Raw genomic sequence first — 15,807 nt, forward strand, 5'->3', positions numbered from 1 at the left:
TGCATAGTAAGAGCATCACATCATTTGATCATGATAAAATAACTAGAGGTTGCAAATGGTAAATGATTACCTGAAGCAACAACCACACTGTAATTGTCCTGGAAGCCACTGTCAGCTTTCATCTTCTCCTTTTCCTCATGATTCTTCTTCTCCTTGTCCTCTTTCTGCTCACTGATCAGCTTGGCTGTAATGCTGGGTGTGTCTGAATATATGAGGAGAACGTAAGAGGCATAGATTTCCTAAAGCATTGTTTTATGAAAGCACCAACTGATAGACAAGTAGACTAGCACCATTATAGAGAAAGAAATAACCCTAGTTATTGGCATTATCAGAATACTACAATAAGAAATAGAAACCAAAATTCAAAATGCATGCTTGTTTGAAGTTGAGCCGCACACAGGACGGGAGAAGCTCAAAGTTAAACACAACATTTTTCTCGAAAACGTTTCATGACGCAAACCGTCGGATGGATGAGTGGATGAATCTGCGTTACGTTTCTCACGCTATTTCACCATAATTACTACTGTGCATAGCTCAGTGTGATAGTTATGCTGATTTGCTTGGCTTTAGAATGACTTACTGAGTTATTGTTGCGTGTAAATGACACAAAAATACATATCAAACGTGGTGGCTGAAGATGGAATGCGTCAGACGGAAGCCACACAAACGCGCGCGCGCGCGCGCACACACACACACACACACACACACACACACACACACACACACACACACACACACACACACACACACACACACACACACACTTCTTGCAATGACAATTGTAACAGTGGCTTCCTAGATTTCTGATTAACGTGGCAAAGAAGTTCGACAGTATGTACGATAAGTACAGTATATATTATATTGGAAAGCCTCTTGAATTGAAAAAAAAAACATTCAGTCATCACATTCAGCAGAGAAAAATGAAACTCAGGAGGAGGTTTCTTCTGCTATAATAGAAGAAAAATGCAGCAGATGGCGTGATCTGCACGAGAGGTAAGATCTGTCCTAAAAAAATCGAGCCCGACCCGACCGGGCCCGAGGGTATTAAAGCCCGACCCGGCCCGAGCCCGACCAATGAACTTGATTTGCAGGCCCGAGCCGGAAGCAAGCCCCAAATTTCATATTTTATTTGTGAGTATTTTTGGCAGAAAAAAGATTTCTTAAGGTTAAAATAATACATACATTTTCATGAACATGATAAATGCATTTGCACAACGAAATAACGCTGAAACACAGAATAAGAGGCCAGAAAAAGAGAGATCTTGATGCGCGTTTGCTTAATTACGCTGAGAAATCCTGCAGCCCACTGGCTTTATATAGAATTCATTCATTCATTCATTCATCTTCCAAGCCGCTTGATCCTCACTAGGGTCGCGGGGGGTGCTGGAGCCTATCCCAGCTGTCTTCGGGCAGTAGGCGGGGGACACCCTGAATCGGTTGCCAGCCAATCGCAGGGCACACAGAAACGAACAACCATTCGCACTCACACTCACACCCAGGGACAATTTAGAGTGTTCAATCAGCCTGCCACACATGTTTTTGGAATGTGGGAGGAAACCGGAGCACCCAGAGAAAACCCACGCAGGCCCGGGGAGAACATGCAAACTCCACACAGGGAGGCCGGAGCTGGAATCGAACCCGGTACCTCTGCACTGTGAAGCCGACGTGCTAACCACTGGACTACCGGGCCGCCTTATATAGAATTCAAATCAAATAAATAGTAAAGATATATGAAATTATTTCAACAGTTTTGTTTAAACGAAATTTAACATACAAGTTTCATTTTTCCGTTATCTGTAATTTGGTGTGACTGTAATGCAGTGCATGCTCAGCATTTGGCCATCTGCGGCTGCGCTCCTGTTTCGTAGTTAAATAGCAATTACACTACAGTGCCTTCTCTGTTTTATCCAAATTGTTTGTTTGAAAACAAGTATTCCTTAGTTTAGTATTTGCACATCGTTTTAGTAGACATTTTTTAAAACATATATTTATTTTTAAAAAAGTCAATGAGAGAGAAGCCCGACCCGAACCCAACCCGAAGCAATGATTGACATTTTAGGGCCCGATCCGACCCGAATTCGAGTGGCCCGATTTAACCTCTAATCTGAAGGCATTTATTTATCAAAAAGGACCATCCTAATAAAACTGTGGCCAAGAGAGCAATTGGTCTTTTAAAGGATAATGTGTGTCCCACTTCCGGAAAAAAAAAGTTTCCATGTAACAATTTTTTTGTACGCGCCCAAAATTAAAAAAAAAAAAAAAACCTGAATAAGATTCGCTTTTTTTTTTTTTTAATTGGGGAGCTGGTGTCCTTCTCCCCGCCTCACAATAAGTGCAGTAATCATTTATACACGCGCTTCTTCCAATTCCAAGAGCAACTGCCTGAACATCATTAACATGGCAAAAAAATAAATTTAAAAAATCTTAAGATTGTTACGCTATTTTGGAAGGAGACACTTTTTCATTGCCCTCACTGCCCTTCTCACTTAAACGTTCAAAGCACAATAAGCACTACACGTTGAGTGTGTGTATTTCTTCATAGTGAAGTAAATTGCCACTTATTCTAATGTTTACTGTATTTATTCTCAACAGCACATAGACTAAAATGAGAATAAAAGAAAATATATCCGATCATAGTCACTCTTCTTGCACCACAAAATGGTATTACAAAACTACTGGTATACTCTAAAATGGTTCAATGATTTTGTTGTTTACGATGATACTAGTGCAGCGTGTTATACCGGAGACAAATTCCTTGTGTGTTCTACATACTTGGCCAATAAAGATGATTCTGATTCTGATTCTGATAAAACGTAAATGTAACAATTTGGGGGCTGTAACGTACTAACTGCATTTCTATTAATTTCAATGAGCTAAATTACCTCGACTGACAAATGTCTCGAGTATCATGGAATGAATAAAGTTTGTAATTTGAGGCACCACTGCAAGTGAAAACACAAAATTATACAGAAATACACTATAAATAATCATTAGTAGTCTTGATAGGGCTGGTCAATATGACTGAGAAGTATATCACAATATAAGTATTTCATATTGGTTAAAACGATCCAGAGAAAAAAAAGTCTAAAATTAGGGAATTTCATTTTAACATATAATAATTCAGTCAGCCCGACTATGAAAAAATAAACAGGTAATATAAAGATTAAACAAACACCTTTTTAGAAATAATGTGTAGGACTGCGGGATAATGGCTGAAAAACGGTCCACAATACAAGTGTTGCATATTACCGTAGTAAATATTGACAGTTATTGACTTTTTTAAATGCATTTCAAAAAACGTTTTGTACATTGTAATGCAATGTTATACAAAAAAAGTTTCTTCTCCACCACTTCATTGTAAGATCTTATTTGCGTTACATGCTCCCCCAAAGCAGTATTGTTGATTATTACATCAATCTTCATTCAATGTTCATACAAAAGTGGGGAAAATTAAAGAAAAGAAAGAATTTGGTGACAGATTCTTTTGTGTGTAGTAAACAAACGCCTACTCAAAACAAATATTCCTTCATCACAGCCAGGCTCTCCCCCAAAAGAAAAAGCCAGTGAGAAGAGTAAAAAGTTGTGTTCATCTGCAGCAGTTATGCTTTTTCATTTTCTTCCAGGGTCACTTGAGGTTGCTATCATTTCTTGATTGGCATTTACTGACACAGGTTAGAGATGGAAATTGGCTGCAAAGTCAACATTTTCCATTTAATACATACCAGACACCCGGTCCAAGACTTCAGCAAGAGTGGTGGAGATTGGCAAATGGAGGGTGCGGTACTTGTGCCCTGCTCCATACATCGGATGTTGGATCATGTGGCTGGTAGCATTGATGCGTCCTTTGTACAGCTGAAAATTCAGATGATCATACAGGTAAAAATAAGTAATTTTTATCTCGTAGATTAACATTGGTTTCACATGAATAAGATTTAACTTTGGACCTGAGAATAAGATACTTGTGTTGTCATAGCAGCCAACCTTACAGTTCAGACGGTGAAATGGCATCAAAATCTGAATCTCACCCAACCCTACCAACAATGACAACAACATGAACTGGAAATCTTAACGAAAAAGATGACCTTGTTATCTGGAAATACCTCTTTGAACGTGCAACATTGAATGCATCAAGTCACAAAGAAACTGCAACATAACTAAGAGATAAAACGGTTGGACTTGAACAATCAAAATATGTTTCTTGATATCCAACAGAAACAATGAAATATCAAACAGCTTTCGTGACAACAAATTGTAAATGAACACCAGACAACTTGGGGAAAGTAGACTGCTGTAAAACTAGAACGTCACCCAACCAAATTCAGGGTGCCAGCATTGCATGGTGTTATATCTCCCTCAAGTGGTCAGAAGTAAGTAGTCCACATGATCAACAACTGCAGAAAAAAATACATAACTTGGGCGAGTGTATGTCCGTCCTGTGACTTTGAGAGGATGGACTTGCGCCATTCGCCTGCAGGCATATTGTAGTCAGCTACTCAAGAACATAGCTCACATAACATCATGGGCTTTTATCTTCTTCCCCTGGCTATTTAGCCAAAAAATTGCGGCACTCCTGATTGTGTATCAGAACAGTACTTAATCAAATAAAAATATAAAGGCATGCATGAACACAAAGGCATCATTCGACAGAGATGGCATGCCCTTTTTGAGCTGCGTAGCCACAGTGATACTTAGCCAGGTGGGGCAAAGGCATCAGTGCATTCCGTGTGTGTGGACAGCAAGAAAACCGAAAACAAGGGTAATTAGGACAAAGGATCTGAGAATAGTATTTCCTTGGATTTAAAAGATGTGCTATAGCTTTAACTGGTAAAAATACATTATCAAGTTTTATTATTTATTAATTTGATGTTGTTAATGATTGGCTGTTTTAATGAATTAAATTAACTTGAACAGTTGGTGTACACAGAGTTTTTAAAATATTACCTATTGATAAACATGACAAAAACTACAAAAAAAACTTCTTTGACTTTCATAAACACTGAAGTAAATGCCACATTTACAGCATTGACAAGTTAATTCATACTGTAAAACAATTTGTCTATGTTGAACAAGAAACATCATACCCTTTCAAACTGGACCGTACATTAGTGAATTGGAATCCCACTGAATCTGAAAACGCTAATGCCGCCAAACAGCTTTTTTTTTATTTTTTAGAATTTTAAATTAAATAATTCTAACTAAAATAATTCTAATTAAAGCCATCAATGCACGTAATCATCACAGTGATCAAATGGTTAAATGGTGACGAACAACTGGCTACCCACCGGGCAGGGAGACTGTAGGAAAACTGTGACTTTCTCATCCTCCAACATGAGTTGCAGGAAAAGCCTTCGTATGAAACCAGATATGCTTCCAGAGAGAGGCACATTGCCTCGCTGGGGTGCTGATTGGAATAGCTCACAGAGAACCTTCAGCAAAAACATACAGCAAAGTTAAAAATAAGCATTGTGTGCATGTAATTAGCTCCTCCCATAGCAAAGAGGAAAGCAGAAATTCTACCTGCGCCATGAGCCGCTGGTTGTTAGGGTGACATGAGATGCACTGGAGAAAGAAAGCCACTGTGGCATTCTCCAAAGCTGTTCTCTGCTGTGTGGTGAGCCATCCTGATTGGCCAGAAGATGCCAGGGAGAAACGTGAGCCTAAGAGATATGGCTGTGATGGAGACAGAATGCCTCCAGATGAGTCCTTGCCCACAGGCTGACAACTGGTGTTGGCACTTGCACTGGAGTGGCATAGCAGGAACAGCAATGCTGTCCACAGAGGGTTGACCTCTGGTCCGCCTAACCAGTCCTTCATGGGGTGGCTGTTGCCTACTTCGGTGAGGAAGCGCAGAACTGGAGCAGCTAGCTCTGCGGCAAGTGGTGGACGATGTGTGGATGTGGAGCACGGCTGGTACTGGTAATGTCGCCTGTCAGCCAGAGCAGCGGGCAAGGGAAGGTCAGCATTGGCGAGTAAACGGACACAGAACTGGGCAAGGCTGCGCACAAGCAATGAGGGCAATCCCGAGTCTAGCAGTTGCTCTATTGCTCCTGGAGACTGCGAGGCAGCTGCCAATGTGGTTAGCTGGGACTCTGATAAAGTCACTGGAGGTCTTGCATGCTTGGAGTCATCTGTAAGTCCCGTGGTGGTGGCGGTGTTAGCATTGTGCTGCTTTTTGCCATCGTCAGTCATGGCAAGTCGGTGCTGCTGAGCTTGGGAATGAGTAGTGTTGGGCATTGTTACAATACCCATCCAGGACATGAGCAATGAGAAGTAGCTTGGATGAATGTGACACATGGAACACAGGAGGCTGTCCACTGCCTTCTTGAGCACAATGTCACAAGGCAAAGACATGGACCAATTGTACAGGAGTCTAAGGGAAATGAAAGGCAGCAATTCAGTATTTAACCACAAAACCTATTAAAGTTGCAATTTGCAGGGCTGCACTTTAAATGTCGACATAAAGAGTAGCATGCAACTACTGATGTTAAAGTTTGTCAATCATTGCACAATGTTATAAAAATACAAAATTTGAGTTGACGAAGATGAATGAAAAGAATAAAGTAAGAGCAAAATTGTCCAAAAGAGAAATAGGACAAACTTTTGTCACAAATAGATTCTCAGTCGTAATACATATGCTTGGGGGGAAAAAAATTAAAAAAAGAAGACTCACTCAAAAAGCTCTTGGTTGAGCAACGTTGGGAGGTCGTAATCAACAGGCAGCTCGTAGCTGTGCCACAAGATGGCTGCTACACAATGGAGGTGGGACGGTGAGGGCATGAGAAGCCCATACTCCCTCAATGAAGAGGAGCCACTCATGGTACTGGAATTTTTAATGGGAATTTTTAGCGCTGCAACCCTTGAGGAGTCATGAACCCACTGGAGAAGAGCCTGGATTCTGGAACGATAAAAGTTCAGAGAAATCTGATGAGGCTGGACGATATTAAAAGATCCACTCCCACTGTCCTTGAAAGTGATCTTGGTCAAGTGTCTTAAAATGCAACAAATGGCACACTGCGACGGTAAAGGATGACAAGGATAAACATAATGACACTTTTTATGATCAGTTTAAGAGCCCGTTGAGGATATCACCTTGACAGAAAACTGTTTCTCATTCATCATTCTAACAGCAAAGCCAAACATCAAAATCAGAGGGTAAGGACATCCTAATTTAAATGAAGTCATTTGCGTCACAAACCTGTCCTTAGTTCCTGAGTCCTGTGTAGTGCCCAACTGGTACAGAATGTCGATAGTTGAGTCTGAGGAAAGGCCATTTAGTCGACCAAACAACAGAGGGCTGTTCAAATCTAAAAAGAGAGAATATTAGTTTTTTGACATTCATAAAAGTTCATCCCGAACAGCTAGAAGCACATCCAAGTAACAAATAAAAAATGTTCACTTACTGGCTGGGTCAGTGCCGGAGGCAGCACAGTTCCTCAACAGAATGTCGATGAGTTTAAGACCAATGCGCGTCGACTGCAGGCCAATCTTCACTAAAACCGCTTCAATGTTAGGCGAATGCATACCACAGTAAGGTGACATGAGCAATGCAGCGCAAGTCTGCAGAAGGTTAGCAGTAGGTGCTGCTGCACTGGCCATCATGGCCTCCAGATCACTGACATGGGTCAGGCAGTGGTGAAGAAGACGCAGCCAACCAATACTGTATACAAAGAACAAAAGGTTCACCACCAGGCGCATGTGACAAAAAATAAACGTGTTTGTCAGTTGATGAGAATAGATTTTGGACCTGGTTTTCGAGACCTGGTCCTCAGAGGGTAAGAAGGGGTTGTTGACTGTAGCAGATGAGGTGTTACCAAAGGCTGTCAGGCCCAAGAGTTTGATCTGAGACAGACCAAGTGTGCTGGCATCACGCGGCCGGTGCAACCTTAGACATACAGCTGAGGCAACTTCAGCCTTCACCAGTTGGATCTTGATGTAGGTCAGGCCACTGGTCATAACTGGCGTGGAGAGTGGCAGCATGTTTACACCATCAGCACTGATCTCCACAGAGACAGAGGAGGGGCAGGCTAATTGGAAAGAAGAAAATACAACAGCTAAATAATTATATGGTGCTTTTTTTTACTTTAAAGAAAAAAACTCAAGTACAGAACTACACATTTTGTACATAAATTTACAGTCCAAATTATTCACAACACCAGTGACTCCACCACGGATCAGTTAGTACATCCATCCATTTTGTAATCCGCTTATCTTCACAAGGGTCACTGGGGCCAGCTGTCTTCGGGGAGTAGGCAGGGTACACCCTGAACCGGTTGCCAGCCAATAGCAGGGCACACAATAGATGAACAACCAACCACGCTCACACTCACACCTAGTGACAATTTAGAGTGTTCCATTATCCTGCAACGTGTGTTTGTGGAATGTGGGAGGAAACCCAAAGTCCCTGGAGAAAACCCACGCGGGCAAGGGGGAGAACATGCAAACTCCACACAGAAAAGCGTGTTAACCGGTGGACCACCGGGCTGGGCTGCCTAAGTTCATACAAATCCATGATTTTCCCAGACCGGCACAACTTCAGTTTTTTCTTTGATTATATTATTCACTATGGTTGTATATACCTTCTTCTCTTGTGCTGTCTTGAGCAAATTTTGAACTTAAAACTTAACAGTACAATCGAAAACGTACCTCGAAGGACATAACAAATCTGTACGTGATCATAGTAGTTCGTCAAAACCATTTCCAAATAAAATGGCCGCTTACCAAAGGGGTAGGGGGATTTACGTCTTTCTGTATACTTGAACTAAGCAGACTGGTGGTTGGAGAGACTACATCATTGATACACATTCAAAAGATGACCACTGTAGGTCTAATAAATGCAATTGCAAAGGAGGCCGGATAATTTTGAGAAAATACTGAAACTGTAATGGCTGTGTACGACACTTCTTACTAGCTAAAGAAGCCAGATGTGGCTGAATGTGGAGCTCCTTTAGCAACACAGCAGCAGGGAGATGAATGGTGAGGTCACACCAAGCCTCTTCTGGAAGGAAGATGTAGGACCAGGCTGCAGAACGAGCCCGACGGTGAGGTGGCGTAGCTTGAAGGAGGACTTCTGCTGGCTGCGCTGTTGGGCTACTGGAAGTTATTGTACCTGGGAAAAGACAGGTCATTTCAAATTGATGACATGCCATTGCAAAATATGTTTTTCAGAACACTTTGAAGCACCTAATGGGGCAAAGTTGTGGAGTCCTTCTGCATTATCTGGCTCTGACGTCATCACTCGGGATTTGAGGTTGCCATCTGAAGTCTTTCCTGGACCCGAGTCTAAAAACTTCATAATGGTAGACACCATGCTGCGTGCAGTGTTCACTATGGCTCTGGTGCTGGTCACCATGTTGTTACAAATTAACTGGACACCACCTACACAGGGACAAGGAAGTTATATGATCTTGTATGGCTACAACTAGAGTGATTGATGATGATCATGATTAGAAGGTAGACATGAAAAATAAATTAAGTTCAGACAATACAGATATTGATCTGTGACTCCCTACCCATATCGTGGAAAGCTTTGAGAGCCTCACTGGTATCCAGCACTCGCAGAATGAACCACAAAAGAGGTTCAGACAGCTGACAAGTTGAAAGAGACCCCTAAAAAACAGTCTATATGTAGATTTTGCGAAAAAAAAAAATTGATCGACTATACACTCCGCCAAACACGCCAGTGCCTTGCTCACCTGTCGACCCATGTATCCACAGGCCATGTATGTGAGGATGGGCTGCAGCATGACCTGAACAGACGTGGCCCTCTTGCTGAGCGTGGTGAGGATGGTGAAGAGGCCATCACCTACTGAAATAGCATCCAGACCCCCGTGGAAGTTTTCATGTTTGGTTAGATGGAGACCACTGGCTCCTGAAGACCAAAGAGGACTGTCAGATCAGCGGAGAATAAGTCATATTACTATAAAAGAAAAGGTTTTGGTACATCTTACCGATGATCATGGCCATGGCACTGCTGTTGCACTGGCCCAGCGCAGACAAGATCTGACTCATTATCTGCTGATTAGCCAGTACCAGATCAGCCACACCAGCAGACGGACCATGACTGGATGTCGATCCGCCAGCCACACTTTCTTTGCTTCCGCAAACCTTCTCTTCATCCGACACACTGCTATCAGAAGCCCCACTGCCGGCCATTGGCAGCCGACCACTGAACTCTCTGTCCCCGGAGAGAGGCAGTTGCACCAGCACATTAACCAGTTTAAGGAGATCAAACATCAGCTGGTCACGGGTGGTTTCACCACAGACAGCCTTTGCATCTCCTGGTCGAATGATGTTGGCAAAAAGGCCACCGAAACAAGCACGAGCGCCCACAGAACTGTCAGAGCCACTGCGTGAGACAATTTTGTCTGAGCAGGTGATGTAATGGTGAACAAGGAACGTGATTGACTCGATGACAGAGGAGATGGTGACCACAGACACCACTTCAAAGTTTTGCTCTAAAGTAAACTCCAACAGCTTCACCTGTGCATCAAGTGGACCTTGACCTGACTGGAACGGACCCCTGAAAGTTCAAGATACACGTAAATTCCCCAAAACAACAGTAATTTCGCAATGCAAAACATCCCTTGACAAATGAACAAATACCTTTCAGTTGACAAGATGTGCAAGAGTTTGAGTAGGAACTCGCTGAACATTTGTGGACAAGTGGAGGAAAGATGCACCTGCAAGCGACTCAAAAACTCATGCATAGCTTGAGTGGCAGTGGGTCCAACTTGAGAGCTATGCTGATTTGTCCCATTGGTGTTGCTGCCAGAAAGGAAACGCACCAGGACATGAACCAGCGTTGGATCGGACACCATCTGATGTGCTGTGCTTTCTTGAGTGTTCATCCCATTACTGGAGCCTGAAAGTTTAGACACGTTTTCAGTATTAGCATTCAGACTATTGTATCATTTCTTCCATTCTATGCAGATGCAACGGATTTCATTACCGAGTCACAACGCCACCGTTTCCCTGGCCCGAGCACGGTGCCCCTTCATCTAATCCTAATACTTTTTATGTTAAGAGGGAAGAAATTTCATCTGTGCTGTATATAATACAGCACATTTGACAATAAAGTTGTATTCAATTCAATTATGTCCTATGAACTGAATCAGGGAGTACAGCCTGTCACTGAATTTATTTATTGCTGTAATGTGAGTGGCCCAAAAAATATGGCTCACAAAATTCTTCTTTTTGTCACCTTTGTGAACACCCTTGGTGGAGGTTTGTTCTGTACTTAAGATTGTTCTAATTTGCATTCACAAATCATCTCTCCGGTAATTGTGCTTTAATAACCACTAGATGATTACAGTGGGAACAATTGAGAAAAAAAATGGTGAGTTACATTTTTACACTGATTAAAAGAAAAATGCAGATTATAAAATTGCACTTTTTTTCCGTGCATGTTTTTTCTCCACAGCTTACCCTCCAGCTAAGAAAAATTACTCTGTTTAGCTGTAATGAAAGCTGATCACAACTGGACTCATCGATAGCGCTGCAGCAATTAATTTGTAGTCACAATTGAGACAAAAATTAAGAATATTATCCCCACAAGACTCATATTTAGTAAAAATAATGTATGTATAAAAACAGTCAGGATCTTGAGGTGACAATTTGATCAACAGATGTGACTCTGCATAACTTTGCTCAACTAGGCAAGTGAAAAATACTGACCATGGTCAGGCATGTTAGTCATCAGGGTAAGTGAATGCAGCACCAGACACCAAGTTCTCAGGGAGGCGTTGGGGTACCATGCCAGCACAGTGAGAAAACTGCTAATTGATGCTAGACATACAGAAACAAATATATGTATGCATATTTCACTAAATTACTAGCTTTCCTAGAAGTGCAGAAAATCACAGTTTATACAGAATGGTGGTGGAGAGAAGTCCTGACCTTGATTCAGTGGAATGGTGGGTACTCGACTGGAGTTAAATAAGAAGATATCTGATCCATTCTCTTCATTGCCGCTTGTGTTGAGACTCAGTGTTATCCACAACTGCAGCAATGACTCCAACTGACAGGAGAAATGTTAAGATTAAATGACAATGTCCTGTGAAAAGAGTCAATTTGATTCAATTGAAAATAGGTTTGTGACCTTTTGTGTTTTGGTATCTGGATCTATGTGAGGTTATGGCTCCCAAATTAACGTGTGGTCACACATATTGATAATTAGGCAAAAAAAAAACCGTCAGGAAATATATTCCCCCTTTCAAGTCCGCAAGGTTGAAGCTCACATGGTTGCCAGACTAGAACGGAGATGGAAGTGGTTGTGTTGTGTACGCATCTCATGCATGATTTAGCACAATAAAAATTGACAAGAAGAAGAGTTTGTACCTCCAGTGTTTTACTCTCTCAGGTGAGTTACAACAGACATGTGGTGTAAGGGAGGAGACATCCCTGCATATTTGTGATTTTTTTCCCCGTGTATGTAGTAGGTAAGATGTCGTTTTTTGATTTTTTTTTCCCCCCCCACGTGTGTAGTAGGTAACATGTTGTTTTACTGAGTCAAAAAAAGTGTGTAGACCTGTACATGGTGGACTTGCAGCATGGAGAAAAGCTTGTTGAAGCAAGCACTCAGCATCGGAATTGAAGATGGCTGGACTACCAGGGTGCTGCCAGGAGGAGAGCCTCCTCCATGAAGAGCCCTCAATAGAGAGTCATCTGTGCCATTGGTAGTCTGGCAAACTGGAAAACAAAAAGTTTTCATTCTTGTAAATTGATTTTGACGTTATACATTTTATATTTTTGGACTATAATCTGCACATTACCGCAATCACTTGTTAAAATTATCCGCTGTGCAGCGCGACTTTGTGTGTATAATGTTTGACTAACTGGAGAGAGACGCTGGCTGAGCAGGGCATGTCGGTGATAACGATACGCTGATTGGCTCCTCTGAACTGAAGGTGTGCCCATACATAAGCGTCAGCATATACAATGCGCCGATTGGCTCCTCTAAACTTAAGGTGTGCCCATACATAAGAGTCAGCACGCGTCTATCACAATACACACACATTCAAAATGGATCATTGTGTCAGGAGACAGACGCATGCGCAACGCCACAGTGTGCTCACAGCTTCAGCCCAGGAGAGCCGCACACAGACAATTAGACAAGACGAATCGCGGGAGGTTTCGATTGTGTGCAGTTTTGCTCCCGTCTACCAGGGGATCTTTGCAGCTGTTTAACAGAAAAACACCGCAACATGGTAAATTAACGTCACAATGGCATCCTCAAATAATATTTGCATGCCTCAGACATTGCATTCACCTTCAGTGGAAGAACAGCACTGCACATTCCTGTGCTCCCTTGTGTCAGTATTTAAAATGGTTCTGAACTCCTCTTCTGATATATTTTTCAGTGATTTCAGAGGGGATGTGAAAAGGGGAATTGTACAAATGAAAAGGATATTTTTGTTTTCATGTTTAGTATTTAGTTTGGTAAAATTAGTATTTTGTTTTTGCTAAATTAAGGGAAAAAAACAACTACTGTTTAATAAAGTTCAAGTAAAAATGTCTTATTTCCCTAAAAGGGCTATTTCTATTATTAAGCAGGCACAACTTAACAAAATAAAAGAGTTCCTGTGCCTCAACACAATACCTCTCATTATTTGCTGTGTTCTGGCAAAGTGAATAATTGTTATTTTCATGCACTCCATTGTTGGTTGGTTGTGAGGAGTGTTGATTTGTATAAGCTTGGCGTTACCATACTAAATGGTCATATAGCCCTGCTCCCCATGACCGCCGTGCATGGGATCGGACCTTGGTCTTATTAAAAAATAAAAATAAAGTGGACCTGCGACATTTCTAGTTGAGGACCACTGCCTTAAAGCATAGGTGTCAAACTCAGGTCCTGGAGGGCCACTGTCCTGCATGTTTTCCAAGTCTCCCTGTTGCAACACACCTGATTCAAATGAACAGGTTCAATAACGGGCTTCCGCAGAGCTTGCTGATGATCTGATCATTTGAATCAGGTGTGTTGCAACAGGGACACTTGGAAAACATGCAGGACAGCGGCCCTCCAGGACCTGAGTTTGACACCTATGCCTTAAAGTAAGGAGTCATGTTCTCTGGGCACTCTCGTTGTGTATTTGCCACACTGTTCTTAATTTGTCACTCTGCTTACCTGTGGAGGAGCTTGATGTGAGAGCCTGAAGAATCGAGTCGGCCTGTAAAGTTGCCATCATTTTTAGCATCAGTTCAGCCTGCTGCTCCAAGCCGACCTCTAATCGAGCATCCAGTGCTGAAGACAAACAGGCAGTGGGTCAAAATAACTGATGCCAAGATATCAAAAACACAAACATTAACAGAAGAAAATCCTCACCTTGTGAAACTGAGACCGAGAGCCCTTGTGACCCCGGCTTTTCAACAGCAACTGGTGGTTTGGACACTGGAATGCCAACACCTCCAATGTATGGCGTGTAACCATACGTGCCATAATCAGAACCCCAATAGTCATACCACGTGCTGCTTATTGGCTGCAAAAAGACAAATAGGAAAAGGATGAGACATGCAAGGATAAAAAGGGGAAAAAAGGCTCTTAGTGAATGTTAAGTGTGTGCAGGGAACCAATTCACTGATAATTTATGAGTAGTATGTTGCTTCCATTTAAAAGAGCAACAGGATATTTTTGTCATGTCAAGGAAAAGTTCAAATTCCTGGTGTGTGGTTATCACAATGCCTCTGAGAAATGTTTGGTTGCCTTCTGTAGTGGTATCACAAAACAATGAAAGAACAAAAAAAGATACATCATTCATGCATTATGATCTATTATTGCTCATTGAACAGAGGTCTAAGAACTTTTTTTACATTTGCTGACGCTTCTGGAAAGTCATGCACAATCGCTTGAATTCCAAGTTCTGTTGAATGTCTGAAGCATATTTTTCATTTAGTGATTTTCAATCATTGCAAGGTGGAAACTGGTTCGTATGTCCGCCTTACAGTGCAGCAGTGCAGTGTTCTAATCCGGTTCGGGCTTTCCTGTGTGGAGTTAGCATCTTCCCCGTGCTTGCGTGGGATCTCTCTGCGTACTCCGTTTTTTCTCCCACATTCCAAAAAAGCCCACATAGCAGGTTAATGGAACACTAAATTGTTCCTTGGTGTGATTGTGAGAGCGAATGCTTGTTTGTCTATGTGTGCCTTGTGATTGGCTGGCAACCACTTCAGGGTACCCGCGACCCTCACGAGCAGGGGTGAGCAATTATTTTTTGCATAGGGCCAAATAAGAACCAGAAAATATTATGGAGGGCCGGATCAAAATGGTGAACTAAATTCAACATAACATTAATTGGATTTCTTTATTTAAAAAGCAGTATTTTGCATTTGTTGGGACGTTTTTCAAACTTTAAGAGTACATTATTCCGTCGTATCGAACGAGATTTGTTTGACTTGGCACTACTGCGGGCTTCTGTATCGTCTCCCCCTTCCTCCCTATTCTCTGCAACTTCAAGTAACTGTGCCACCTGGCGTTGAAATGCCTGTCATTACAAGTCAAAATGAAATGAATGTAGTCGTTGGCATCGAACCTTAATTGTGTACCAACCTTCAGCGGGCGGATTAAAAAGATCAACGGGTCGGATTTGGCCGCGGAGTGGGCCGTAGTTTGCCGACCCCGCTCATGAGGATAAGTGGATTAGAAAATGGATGTATGGATGGATGGATTTTAATTTCTTCTATGACAGTGGCAAAGTTCTATTCTATTTGTGTGGGTTATTTGCCTTTTGGTGAGTAAGGTTTATCTTCAGATGTTTACACAGAAAGACATGTTGAATGTTAACATAAAACATCGTTGAGGGAGGGGAATAAGAGAAA

The 15,807-nt window shown here is 42.0% G+C and overlaps 1 protein-coding gene across 3 annotated transcripts in view; it reads right to left on the reverse strand.

Annotated features, from left to right (window-relative positions):
* birc6 (baculoviral IAP repeat containing 6) overlaps positions 1-15,807 on the reverse strand; it is a 116,567-nt gene that overhangs the window by 46,166 nt on the left and 54,594 nt on the right. For 2 of the 3 annotated variants that reach the window (XM_052080968.1, XM_052080967.1), the window contains exons 39-57: positions 14,321-14,474; positions 14,123-14,239; positions 12,527-12,687; positions 11,896-12,016; positions 11,674-11,784; positions 10,603-10,861; positions 9,948-10,519; positions 9,693-9,868; positions 9,510-9,606; positions 9,181-9,375; positions 8,906-9,106; positions 7,745-8,024; positions 7,401-7,657; positions 7,196-7,304; positions 6,671-6,895; positions 5,518-6,370; positions 5,283-5,426; positions 3,723-3,852; positions 71-202 (exon numbers count right to left, since the gene is read on the reverse strand). In XM_052080968.1, coding sequence (XP_051936928.1) covers positions 71-202; positions 3,723-3,852; positions 5,283-5,426; positions 5,518-6,370; positions 6,671-6,895; positions 7,196-7,304; positions 7,401-7,657; positions 7,745-8,024; positions 8,906-9,106; positions 9,181-9,375; positions 9,510-9,606; positions 9,693-9,868; positions 9,948-10,519; positions 10,603-10,861; positions 11,674-11,784; positions 11,896-12,016; positions 12,527-12,687; positions 14,123-14,239; positions 14,321-14,474 — 4,294 coding nt within the window. The remainder of the gene's footprint in view (positions 1-70; positions 203-3,722; positions 3,853-5,282; positions 5,427-5,517; positions 6,371-6,670; positions 6,896-7,195; positions 7,305-7,400; positions 7,658-7,744; positions 8,025-8,905; positions 9,107-9,180; positions 9,376-9,509; positions 9,607-9,692; positions 9,869-9,947; positions 10,520-10,602; positions 10,862-11,673; positions 11,785-11,895; positions 12,017-12,526; positions 12,688-14,122; positions 14,240-14,320; positions 14,475-15,807) is intronic. The other variant, XM_052080969.1, reaches the window with a different exon arrangement.

Source organism: Hippocampus zosterae, chromosome 11 (assembly GCF_025434085.1).
Source record: "Hippocampus zosterae strain Florida chromosome 11, ASM2543408v3, whole genome shotgun sequence".
In the NCBI taxonomy this organism is placed as follows: domain Eukaryota; kingdom Metazoa; phylum Chordata; class Actinopteri; order Syngnathiformes; family Syngnathidae; genus Hippocampus; species Hippocampus zosterae.